The sequence below is a fragment of the Lactuca saligna genome, chromosome 5 (genome assembly GCF_052625555.1).
Source record: "Lactuca saligna cultivar CGN05327 chromosome 5, ASM5262555v1, whole genome shotgun sequence".
Classification (NCBI taxonomy): Eukaryota; Viridiplantae; Streptophyta; class Magnoliopsida; order Asterales; family Asteraceae; genus Lactuca; species Lactuca saligna.
Genome location: NC_136421.1, coordinates 310,738,099 through 310,750,297, shown reverse-complemented (window position 1 = coordinate 310,750,297; position 12,199 = coordinate 310,738,099). Strand labels below are relative to the sequence as shown.

Here is a 12,199-nt window from a genome sequence, read left to right as displayed (position 1 = left end):
TATCGACTTTTGAATTACTTTCGTTTATTTTCATAGTATCTGACAAGTGTTGTTTTCTATTTGTTATGACGGTATCATCGTAATTTGTATTAGAGTTGTAGTCACATAAGTATACATCTAAAATCATGGGTATTTGAAAAAAAAAATTTACTTATTTTTGAGCATAATATGTAGCAATAAAAAACATTAAAAGATACATAACAAAATAAGAAAAATCAAAAAAGAAAATTCAAAATTTAGGAAAACAAAATATTATGACATAAAACAAAATGTAATAATAGAAATATTTTATAAGATAAATATCATAAAAACCACCATATTTTCACATGTTTTTTGAGAAAAGTTTTATTATTTTTTTTTATTGGCTCTAGCCACAAATTGGATATAAAGTTACCACTCTAGCTCATTTAACGATTTTCATGGTTAACTCTGTTATTTTTTTTTTTCAAAATCAGTCATAAAAGTTCAAATTAGGTCCCTGTAGTTTGCAAAAATTTACACAACATGTTCAAAACTCAGTTTTATGTTTTTTAACTTCTTTATTTTTATTTATTTATATATTTATTTTTTTAATCAAAGCTAAACTTGCTTTTATATATTTTATAATATTTTTTTTTATATTTTTTTGTTCTTTTGTTTTTGGTTTTTTATATATATATTTTTATTTTTTAACTTCTTTTTTTTCTTTTTTATATTCATTTATTTTTCATACTATATATATATATATATATGTTTTTTTTTCTTTTTTTTCGTTTTTCTTTATTTTTGATAAAATAAATTTATGTTTTGTTTTTCTTCAATTTGAAAAATTCTTTTGATATTTATCAAAAATTTTAAAGTGTATGAATATATAATTTTATATTTTTCGTATATGTTTCGTATTTTTTTTGTTTTTTTTCGTATTTTTGTTATGTTTTGTTTTTCGTCAATTTGATAATTTTTTAGAAAGTGTAAAGTGTATGAATATATTAGAGTATATTACATTTTTTGTGTTTGAGTTTTTTTGGTTTTCTAAAACAAATGAAAAAACGAAAATAAAGAAAAAACAAAAAAAAAAAAAAAACGAAAAAAATTATAAAAAAATATGAAAAATAAATGAATATAAAAACAAAAAAAAGAAGTTAAAAAAAGGAAATAAGAACGAAAAATAAAAAAAATTAAAAAATATAAAAGCAAATTTAGCTTTGATTAAAAAATAAAAAAATAAATGAAAATAAAGAAATTAAAAAACATAAAACCGAGTTTTGGACATGTGTAAAATTTTGCAAACTACAAGGATCAAAATTGAACTTTTAGGACTGATTTTGCAAAAAATTTAACAAAGTTAACCATGAAAATCGTTAAATGGGTTAGAGTGGTAACTTTATATCAAATTTGTGGCTAGAGCAAAAAAAATAAAAAATAATAGGGCTTTTCTAAAAAATGTGTGAAAATATAGTAGCTTTTATGGTATTTGTCCCATATTTTATATTTTAAACTTAATTTTGATAATTGTTTTTAGTTGTTTTATAATAAAATTGTTTAAACTTAATTATATGAAGTTATATAAATGTTTTTATGAAAATGTTTTTAATAAAAATAATTTTTTTTCTATCATAATCTTTGAAATGTTATAAAAACGGACAATAAACAACATCACACAACCTCTTGTCGTAATAATGAAACTTCAAACGAGTTGTACTACATCTTAAATGATTAATTTTCATCCCTGGTCAATTTCACTTAAATCTTATTCAATTTAGAAATTTATCACGTTCATAACTTTTTTTTCCAAAAAAGTCAGAGCTGTTGAGGATAAGATCAACTGGTACTACATTAGTCTTTTATGTTAAATTACATTCGAATGATTCATGAGGTTATTTGAGAGGTTGGTCACAAAAAGACATTTATATATTACGAATCGGATTATGATTTAGTATTTGATCCAAAACCTAACTTTTCTATTTCACGATGAATTAACCCTTTACAAGGTGACAAAACATAACTATAAACAAATTTATGCCCGAACTTGAACCTTCAAGTCGTTCGTGGGTTCAACTATGTGATCTCTCATAAACTAAATTTAGTATTTCTCGAGTCATGCAATCATCTAGCATTTGATTTAATAGACATAATTGACACCACTTGAATTTCACAAAATACCTATCGTTTAGGTAGGATAGGATCAAGTCTCATCGTCACGTCCCTACCATCGGATCAAGATTGACGTGAGCAGTTGGATCGATTTGAGACTTACAATATTTGAGACTTCCAATAGAAACTTCGCCCTAAAACTTTGACATTTAAAGATAGGGCTTACAACTGGTACAACATCAATAATTTGTTAGGTATATCTATCATCTAAGTACCAAATACTTAGGAACACCCTTGACTTATAACCATTAATCTTTGAGAGCGAGAAAAATATGTATAGATCTATATGGGTTGACACCCCCGCATGTAGTTGCTAGCTACAACATGGATGGTCGAGTCAAGCGAGCGAATAATTGTCTATACTATTACTACGTTTGATGAAATGTCGGGAGGGGCATATCATTTCGTCAATATCTCGGTTATAGGAACTCACAGTAAACATTAATAACATGTATACACACACACTAGGTAACTACTTATATACGTAACACATATACTTTTGGTATAAAATATATTTTGGATTTAAACTTTACAAACCTAAAAACTCGCTAACTTTAAGTTAAAACTCTTTCAAAACACATCTATTCTCAGGGAACTAAGCAACTGGAAGGCATACTCTTAGAACAATCATGGGTTTGCAGTCTATCTTTCATACTGTAGTACTTTCTAATTTACCTGCAGTTATGGCTTGTTCTATACTTTCGAAATTCATGTGCCTTAGACTAAGGGGTATGTAATTTCCTGTTTTCAAAAAATAAAAGTATCTATTTCATTTCGTATTTTTGTATTGTTCGATGGATGCAAATAACCATGATCCATGATGTTCTCTCAAACAGTTGGCCACGATGCGGTGGGTCAACCGTGGACTTTAACCTTTGACCATTGACTTTTTGACCAGTTTGAATTTTGGTCAAGCTTTGGTAGAATTGATTATTTGACTAAGGGCTAGTGTTGGGCATTAGGTAGCTTGGATTTGCTGTTTTGTTTTTGAGGTTGCTGTTGAGCTTCTGTGGTTTAGTTTAGGTAAGTCTTCTCATTATACTATATAGGACACTAAATGTCATTGTATGTTGTTTGGCTTTGTGACTTGCATTAAAGACCATGGTTGAATCATAACAGGAAAGACTACAACTGGGGTGTAGCAATTGAAGTGACTGTAAGACTATTGTTGGATCATAACATTCACATGGCTGAAATATGCCATTAGTTGAAATAGACTGTTGGGTTGAAGCATACTCGTTAACTAAAATAAGTCGTTGGTTGAAATAGAGAGTTGGGTTGAAACATACCGATTGGCTAAAATACGTTGTTACTTGTATGATATGTGGTATTTTGGGGAACTCACTAAGCTTTAAGTTTATGGTTTTAAGATTAAATATTTCAGGTACTTCTTATAGTAAGGGTAAGAGCCAGACTTGATTGCATTGCATCTACTAGAGATTCCGCACTATTTGCTTTTATGATTTTCACTATGATGTTTTGAAACAATAACTTATTACTCTGATTATCTTTTGAGGAAATGGTATTTGAATGGTTTTAGTATATTTAAAAATGAAAATTTTACTCTATTTTTGGGAGGTTACATTTATAAATATATCACATGTAGTCCTTGTATGATTAACATCGTTAGAAAACAATGATAATAACAACCTTTTTCAAATCTCTTCCCAATTGTAACATCGTACTTAAATATTTACTTATCAAAGCAACCTACTTTCAATATATAATATGAAAAATAACTTATGAGGAATACATAATGCCATCCGAGATTAGTGTTTGTTCAAAAATGACCTTATGGTCACTGGTTGTTGTAGGTTAGGGTCCAAATATATTCATTAAAAAATTTAAGGTGGGTAAATGACTTAAGAGGGTAAAAAAATATTAAAACCATTCACAAAACACCATTCAAATTTAATAAGTACAAAAAACTATTAAGCTTGTATACATAATACCTTCAAAGTTCTGCCACCAGTTTTTGCATGTTAAGAGTCTAAATATACTTTGTAAAATAGTAAGGGAAATATGAATTATGTCTCATTAATGGGGCTATTTCGTGGAATACTAATTTGTTACTCCAAATCAAATAGATATTCATCGCTAAGTTACTTAGGGTATATAATCTACCATTGATCTTTAAAGACAAGATATTACGTAAAAGATTGGGAAAATGACTTATTAAGGTAACTAACTATTTCAATTGTCCATATATAGGTAATGTTCTTTTTTTTGTACGCATTAAGGTAACTAACTTGTTTTGTTTGTTCACATTTAGGTAATATGACCGGCTATCACCTGTTTTTGCTTATGTGGCATCCACCTGGCATTACGTGGCATGGTGCATATATGGGAAAATGACTTATTAAGGTAACTAACTATTTAAATTGTCCATATATAGGTAATGTTCTTTTTTTATACACATTAAGGTAACTAACTTGTTTTGTTTGTTCACATTTAGGTAATATGACCGACTATCACATGTTTTTGCTTATGTGACATCCACCTGGCATATGACTTGAATACGTTACACCTACGTGGCATGGTGCATATTTTGTCTTCATTCGATTACACTATAACTGTGTCATACGATTCCACCCCTAATTCTAAACCCTAGATCGATCGATGATGGCTTCTTCTTCCTCATCTTATTCTTCAAAATGACAAGATGAATTTCAAGCTGATTATCGATTGCGGTTTACCATCTCGTGTGAAGATTTCAAGAACTCCTGCAACATATTCAACAATATTGATTTACCATCGAGTTTTAACGAACTCTAAATTTTCTTCCATGGTTGTCAGGAGTTCTTGAAATCTTCACACGAGATGGTAAACCGCAATCACATGGATGATCAGCTTGAAATTCATCTTGTTGTTTTGAAGAATAAGATGAGGAAGAAGAAACAAAACAAGTCATATGTCAGGTGGATGCCACGTAGGTGTAACGTATTCAAGTCATATGCCAGGTGGATGTCACATAAGCAAAAACATGTGATAGTCGGTCATATTACCTAAATGTGAACAAACAAAACAAGTTAGTTACCTTAATGTGTATAAAAAAAAAGAACATTACCTATATATGGACAATTGAAATAGTTAGTTACCTTAATAAGTCATTTTCCCATATATGCACCATGCCACGTAATGCCAGGTGGATGCCACATAAGCAAAAACAGGTGATAGTCGGTCATATTACCTAAATGTGAACAAACAAAACAAGTTAGTTACCTTAATATGTACAAAAAAAAGAACATTACCTATATATGGACAATTGAAATAGTTAGTTACCTTAATAAGTCATTTTCCCTAAAAGATTTACCTTAATGCTTGTTTCAATAGAAAGAAATGAAAATAGGAAGCTTTATTACACAAATAAATGAAAGTACCTTACTATTTCATGCATTTAGCGCTATTTATTTTTAATTTTTATACCATGATTAATTTTCTTTTTCGTTATTACTCAATCTTGGAAACCATAATTAAGTCTTCTGACCATAGCATTATTATAAAACACCCTTTAAATGTCATACTATGTATAAATCACAACTGAAAACCCACCTGACACATTACTTGATGTTTTCAGCCAGGGCCGGTCAAGACGGTGGGCAATCCGGGCGACCGCCCAGGGCCCACGACTCCATGGGGCCAAAATTTATGGGCTATGTAGTTTATATATATAAAAAATTATTATCTAAATGATTTTTAGAGCTTAAAGTTGGTTGAAATTCAAATTAATTGAAAAAATAAATAACTTAGTTTGCTTCTTAGTGCTAATTGAATACGTTTATATTCAAGAGTAAATTATATATATATATATATATATATATATATATATATATATATATATATATATATATATATATATATATATATATATATATATTGTCTTTGAGGGTCTTTTTTTTCTTTTTGCCCCGGGCCACATATATGTTTGGACCGGCCCTATTTTCTGCTTAATTCATCGAGAAGCGACACAAAAGAAGTGGAGATTGATGAATGGCCATCAAGAAAAGTTGGAACCAAAAGCCTTTATCTTGTTCAGTGCTCCATTTAGCTGTATCTTTATACGATTAAAAAAAAATGTATTTTTCAGTTTGTATATTCTTTAAAAGATAGTCATTTTTTTTTGTTTTATCGGGTGTTCTCCATATCTTTGTATCAGGCTTATGTCATATATATGTAGAATGATTATGACATTTGTACACAGTCTTTCTTTTTGATCGAGAATCTTCAAGTCTTCCTGAGTGAAGTGTTGTTTTTTCCCCATATCTTATATATGCTCAAACAAACAGCTTCAGATTTATTACTATAATTGTAAAATTGTGATTGAATTATGGGTTGTAACTTAATCAGATAGGGATTACCAGAATTTCCCAATTTTGAAAGTCAGCAAAAATGGCCGTTTTGTTTTGTCACAGTTTTCAAATTTCAACAATTCAACAAAAGTGACAATTTTGAATTTTGCATATATACTCAACCGGGAAATGTTGAAAAAGCAAAAGGATACAACTCATATTGCACAAGGTACGACTTCCAATCCACCACTTCTCTAAAGCCTTTACCTCTATTTATACCTCACATTCGAATTCAATGTCTTCACTGCTCATCTAACAATGTCGGATTGCGAAGGTAATGGATTCTTTTTTAAATTTATTTATATTTTGATTTCATATGATTCGATCAAAATTTTTTATATAATGAATGGGTGTGAAAAGTGAAGATGAACTAAAGTACTAAACAAGTTTCTATTTGGATATTGGATATTGGATACAGGAAAGAGTTCATGGCCGGAGCTGGTGGGAGCTAACGGAGAAGCTGCAGCGGTGACGATTGAAAGAGAGAATCCACGTGTCGACGCGATGGTGATACTGGACGGAACTCCGACGCCTAGAGATTTCCGGTGCGACCGTGTATGGGTGTGGGTGAACTCTAGTGGGGTCGTTATTCGAACTCCTAATATTGGCTAAGTTTGTCGGTGCCCCCTACACTATTCATAATAAATAAAATTCATCCCTCTTATGTAAAATTTATGGCTCGGTTACTATGTTACTATTTAGGAGCTACGCTGATGTTTTGAGGGAAAAATAAGGTGACTTGTAAGAATGCATTAATAAATAAAATGTGCAACATATGTGTTTAATATATCGAGTTTCGAGTTATGAATTACTTTCGTTTATTTTTCATAGTGTCTGACATTCGTCGTTTTCTATTTATTACGGTGGTATCATCGTAATTTGTATTATAGTTACAGTCACGTAATTATACACAGTGGTAGAACCAGAGTCAATATAAACGGGTATCCCAAACCGATGGTTCGGTTTCTCGGTTTTCCAAACTTGATTTTGGGTTTAAACCCAAAGCCATTCGAAACTTTAACTTGTTGTTGAGAAACTTGTTTTGCTTATATAACAGATATATAAGAGTTATATTTCATGTTATGACCGATCTAAAGACAATTTTAGAATTTAAAAAAATAAGTTGAAAAACTGATAAATAAAATAAAATACACCCGTGTAAACTTTACCACTTTGACAACTCGGTATTTGTGTTTACTTTTCACAACATCATAATATAATAGGTATAATTTGTATAAAGTTATATAAAAGCAACTGTGAAAAATATATGTATGAAATAATATTTAAACTAGCAACCTACAAAAAGTCTCATATAATGTATTTAACCATTTGAACCAAATGTCCTTTTGTTATTATTTCGCTAAACATATTAATATTATGTATATATACATACTACATAAAACGAAATTAATCTAAATTTTTTTTGAAGGGATCCCGGGATACACCAAAATCTATTGTGGGTCCTCCCCTTACTATACATCGAAAATCATGTGGTATTTGAAAAAAAATACTTATTTTCAAGCTTAATATGCGTCAATAAGTAACATTAAAAGATACCTAACAAAATAAGAAAACAAGAAAACAGAAAAAAGTCAAAAAAGAAAATTCAAAATTTAGGAAAACAAAAATCATGACATAAAACAAAAGGTTATAATAGAAATAGGAATATTAAACTTAATTTTGAAAACTGTTTTTTTTTTTTTTTTAAATATAATAGAATTGTTTAAACTTAATTATATAAAGTTACACAAATGGTCTTCGTCTGTGGAGAAGAAAGGAAACAAAAAAGATTCAAGACCTGAACATCCGCAGTTTTTGTACAGCTCGCCGGAGTCCATGGCAGGAAACCAGCTTGGTTCGCCGGAGCAGAAGGCTTTGTCACGCACTCACGCTGCACGGTGGTGGGCTAAATACTAGGCCCACATTTTCCGTTTTTAATTTAAACAAAACGTGCCTAAGGACCCTTACGTTTATTGAAGGTTCAAGAATTATATTTTTATGGAAATTCTGAATGGTGGTATTTTTAACACGTTAAGTACGTTTCGAAAAATAAAATAAAATCCTACTATTTATTAGAGTTGATTCCGTGATTTATTTTTTCAATTCCATATATAAGCTATTATAAGAATATTTAAAATGTTTGAAAAGAAATATAAGTATTCATATTTTAGAATTATTTATAGTTTTATAGTTTTATGCTGTAAGTTATCATGTTGCAAAGGTTTTATGCTGTAAGTTATCAAGTCGTTTATCCATCCGATTTGTAAAATTCTTTTGAACTTCGATAATAATGGCGCTGCTGATACGATCAGCATCTTCGAAAGCAACTGCAAATTTAGCTTGTGGCAGCGACAGGGTAATTAAGTACACAGGATCATACCCAAAAGCGATTCTGCAAATATTATCAAGAACAAATCTTTGAAGAATGTCTTGGAGATCAAGAACAGTATCATTAGCAGCAGCAATGGTTAATGTTGGGATTAAACGTTTATTGAGTTCATCACCCACCACATGTTCGAAGAAATGCCCAAGAGACTTTGTGCTAAATTCATGGCTAGAAAGCTGTCTCTGGAATTTCCATTCGCCCCCATCACGTTCATAATTCCATGGAAATGGGATTAAACACACACACACACACAAACACACAGGGTTGAATGCAATTAATAACAAAATATTTGTGAATGTATGATGCTATAATACACAGTTAAATGAAAGTTCTTTGATATTTCTTGCGTATAGCCTTTTTTTTTTTTTTTTTTTTTTTTTGTTATGGTAGATTGGTAAGATACACTTAAATGAATAAATAACAACATATTTTAACTGATTGGTTTATTACAACATCATAAAAAGTACATTACTATTTCTTGCATTTAACTTTAAGAAAAAAAAGTTGAAAGTACAATGTTGCACTAGAAAGAAATGAAAATAGGAAGTTGTATTACACAAATAAATGAAAGTACCTTACTATTTCATACATTTAGCGCTATTTATTTTTAATTTTTATATCATGATTACTTTTCTTTCTCATTATTCAATCTTGGAAACCATAATTAAGTCTTCTTACCGATAACATTTTAAATCACGGCTGAAACACTTAACTCATTAATTGATACTTTCAGACGCATGCAGGAAACACTTAATTTATCAAGAATCAACACCAAAGAAGTGATTGATGAATTGACATAAAAAAGAAGTTGGAAACAAGTTATGAAAGCCTTTATCTTGTTCATTGCTCCATTCAGCTGTATGTTTATACGATCAAAAAAATGTGTTTTTTAGTTTGTTTTATCTCAGTGTTCTCCATATCTTAGTATCAGGCTTCTGTCATATGTAGAATGATTAAGACATTTGTACACAAATTCTTTCTTTTTGATAAGAGAATCTCAAACTCTTCTTGAGTGAAGTGTTGTTTTTTTTTCCCATATCTTATATATGCTCATACAAACAGCTTCAGATTTATTACTATAATTGTAAAATTGTGATTGAATTATGGGTTGTAACTTAATCAGATAGGGAATACCGGAATTTCCCAATTTTGAAAGTCAGCAAAAATGGCCGTTTTGTCTTGGTTTTCAAATTTCAACAATTCAACAAAAGTGACAATTTTGGAATTTGCCTACTCAAATGAGAAATGTTGAAAAACAAAAGGGTACAACTCATACTGCACAAGGTACGACTTCTACGCCAGCACTTCTCCAAAGCCTTTACCTCTATTTATACCTCACGTTCGAATTCGATGTTTTCACTGCTCATCTAACAATGTCGGACTGCCAAGGTAAATGGATTCTACTTTAATTTTATTTATATTTTGATTTCATATCATTCGAGCATATTTTTGTATAACGAATGGGGTGAAAACTGAAGATGAACTAAACAAGTTTCTGTTTGGATATTGGATACAGGAAAGAGTTCATGGCCGGAGCTGGTGGGAGCTAACGGAGAAGCTGCAGCGGTGACGATTGAAAGAGAGAATCCACGTGTCGACGCGATGGTGATACTGGACGGAACTCCGACAACCGGGGATTTCCGGTGCGACCGTGTGAGGGTGTGGGTGAACTCTAGTGGCGTCGTTCTTCGAACTCCTAGAATTGGGTAGGTTCGCCGGTGCCCCCTCCACTTTTCGTAATTATTAAAACTCATCCCTCTTATGTAAAATTTATGGCTCTGTTACTACTTAATATGTTTTGAGGGAAAAATAAAGTGAAATGTACGAATGCATTAATGAATAAAATGTGTAACATGTGTGTTTTATGTATGTCAGTATGTACGTCGACTTTTGAATTACTTCTGTTTATTTCATATTATCTAACATTCATCATTTGTTATTAGTTACAGGCTTACGGTTGCAATAATATTATTGTATCATAATTGTAATCACATAAACTTACGATTATATATCGAAAATCAATATTTGTGGCTACGTGGATCCGTGAAAGTAGATTTTCATGTGGTATAGTAAGAAAAAGAATACTTATTTTTTAGTATAATATGAATATTGCAACAATAAGAAAACATTAAAAGATGTAGAAAGTAATTGGCATATATTAAAAATATGAACACGAAAGAAAACGAGAATAACTCTTATTAGAAAAAAAAAAATTACTCAAACTCTCTTACAATTGTTGCTTCGGTTGCTATTTCTCTTTATCTTTATCAGATACCATACAACTTGATGTCTAGAACTATATATACGATCAGGGGGATCCTTTAAGGGGCCAAGGGTAGGGGTGATAATTGTTGACACGACACGACAAAAATACACGAAACGAAACGAAACGAAATTGGGATGAAACTGAAATTCGAATTCGTGTTCGTGTCGTGTTCGTGTTAAGTGTAAAAAACACGATATCGTGTCGTTTCGTGTTCGTGTTTAAAATTTGACACGAAATTGACACGATTAGCATTTATTTGTCGTGTTTTTTGTGTTATGTATGATTAAGTATTAATTAAATAAACTAATTTTTTTATTATGTTATCTTTATCATGTCGTGTCGTGTTTGTCGTTTTTTAATCGGTTCGTTTTCGTGTTAGTTAAAAAAAACACAACATCGTGTCGTGTCGTGTTTGTGTTACATAAAACATTGTCGTGTCAGATAAAAACACGACAAGATAGCCCGATTTGTCATCCCTAACCAAGGGAGGCCATGGCCCCTCCTTTTTTTGCCCAATAACTTCCTAAAAATCTTGACGATTTTGATTCTTGATGATGTGTTTGGAATGGGGTGTGGATTAGGCGAACCAAAAAAGAAGGTACATGGACAATTTCAAAATTGAGAGAAAAAGGTAATTTACTAAGGTATTAAAACATTTGATATGAAAATTTAACTGATATGCGAGAAATCGGAACTCTATAAACATATCAAATAAATAAATAAAGTCTTTTAATTACTAATAGATAAAAGCCCAGTAATAAATCTCAATTAAGACTTTATAAACCCATAAAAAGTAGATCAAAGAAACCTAAAGAGTAAAATCTAAAAAACCCTAACCGCGTCTCTGTTATCTTTGGTCGCCGCTTTAAAATTGACGCCGGACAATGCGGGAAACTCTAGCTCTTCGTCGCCTCTATGTCTCACCCAAATCGTCTGTTGCCCATCTCGCTTCTAAGGTCTCATTGTATGTAGATTGCTATCTTTTATCTTTTAAGAGCTTCAATCTTTAGTTTATGAATTCTCGTCTTTTATTTTTATAATTTCTGAAACTGTGAACAAAAAGTA

The 12,199-nt window shown here is 30.6% G+C and overlaps 2 protein-coding genes across 2 annotated transcripts; both read left to right on the top strand.

Annotated features, from left to right (window-relative positions):
* Positions 1 to 6,642: 6,642 nt before the first annotated feature.
* LOC144998625 (glu S.griseus protease inhibitor-like) lies at positions 6,643 to 7,269 on the top strand. Its single transcript, XM_078958362.1, has 2 exons — positions 6,643 to 6,756; positions 6,901 to 7,269. Exons 1-2 carry the CDS (start codon positions 6,741 to 6,743, stop codon positions 7,092 to 7,094), a joined length of 210 nt encoding a protein of 69 aa, XP_078814488.1. The 5' UTR covers positions 6,643 to 6,740; the 3' UTR covers positions 7,095 to 7,269.
* Positions 7,270 to 10,091: 2,822 nt separating this feature from the next.
* LOC144998622 (glu S.griseus protease inhibitor-like) lies at positions 10,092 to 10,737 on the top strand. The gene is made up of 2 exons (XM_078958359.1): positions 10,092 to 10,257; positions 10,385 to 10,737. The coding sequence occupies exons 1-2, from the start codon at positions 10,107 to 10,109 to the stop codon at positions 10,576 to 10,578; spliced, it is 345 nt and encodes a 114-aa protein (XP_078814485.1). The 5' UTR covers positions 10,092 to 10,106; the 3' UTR covers positions 10,579 to 10,737.
* The last annotated feature ends 1,462 nt before the right edge of the window (positions 10,738 to 12,199 follow it).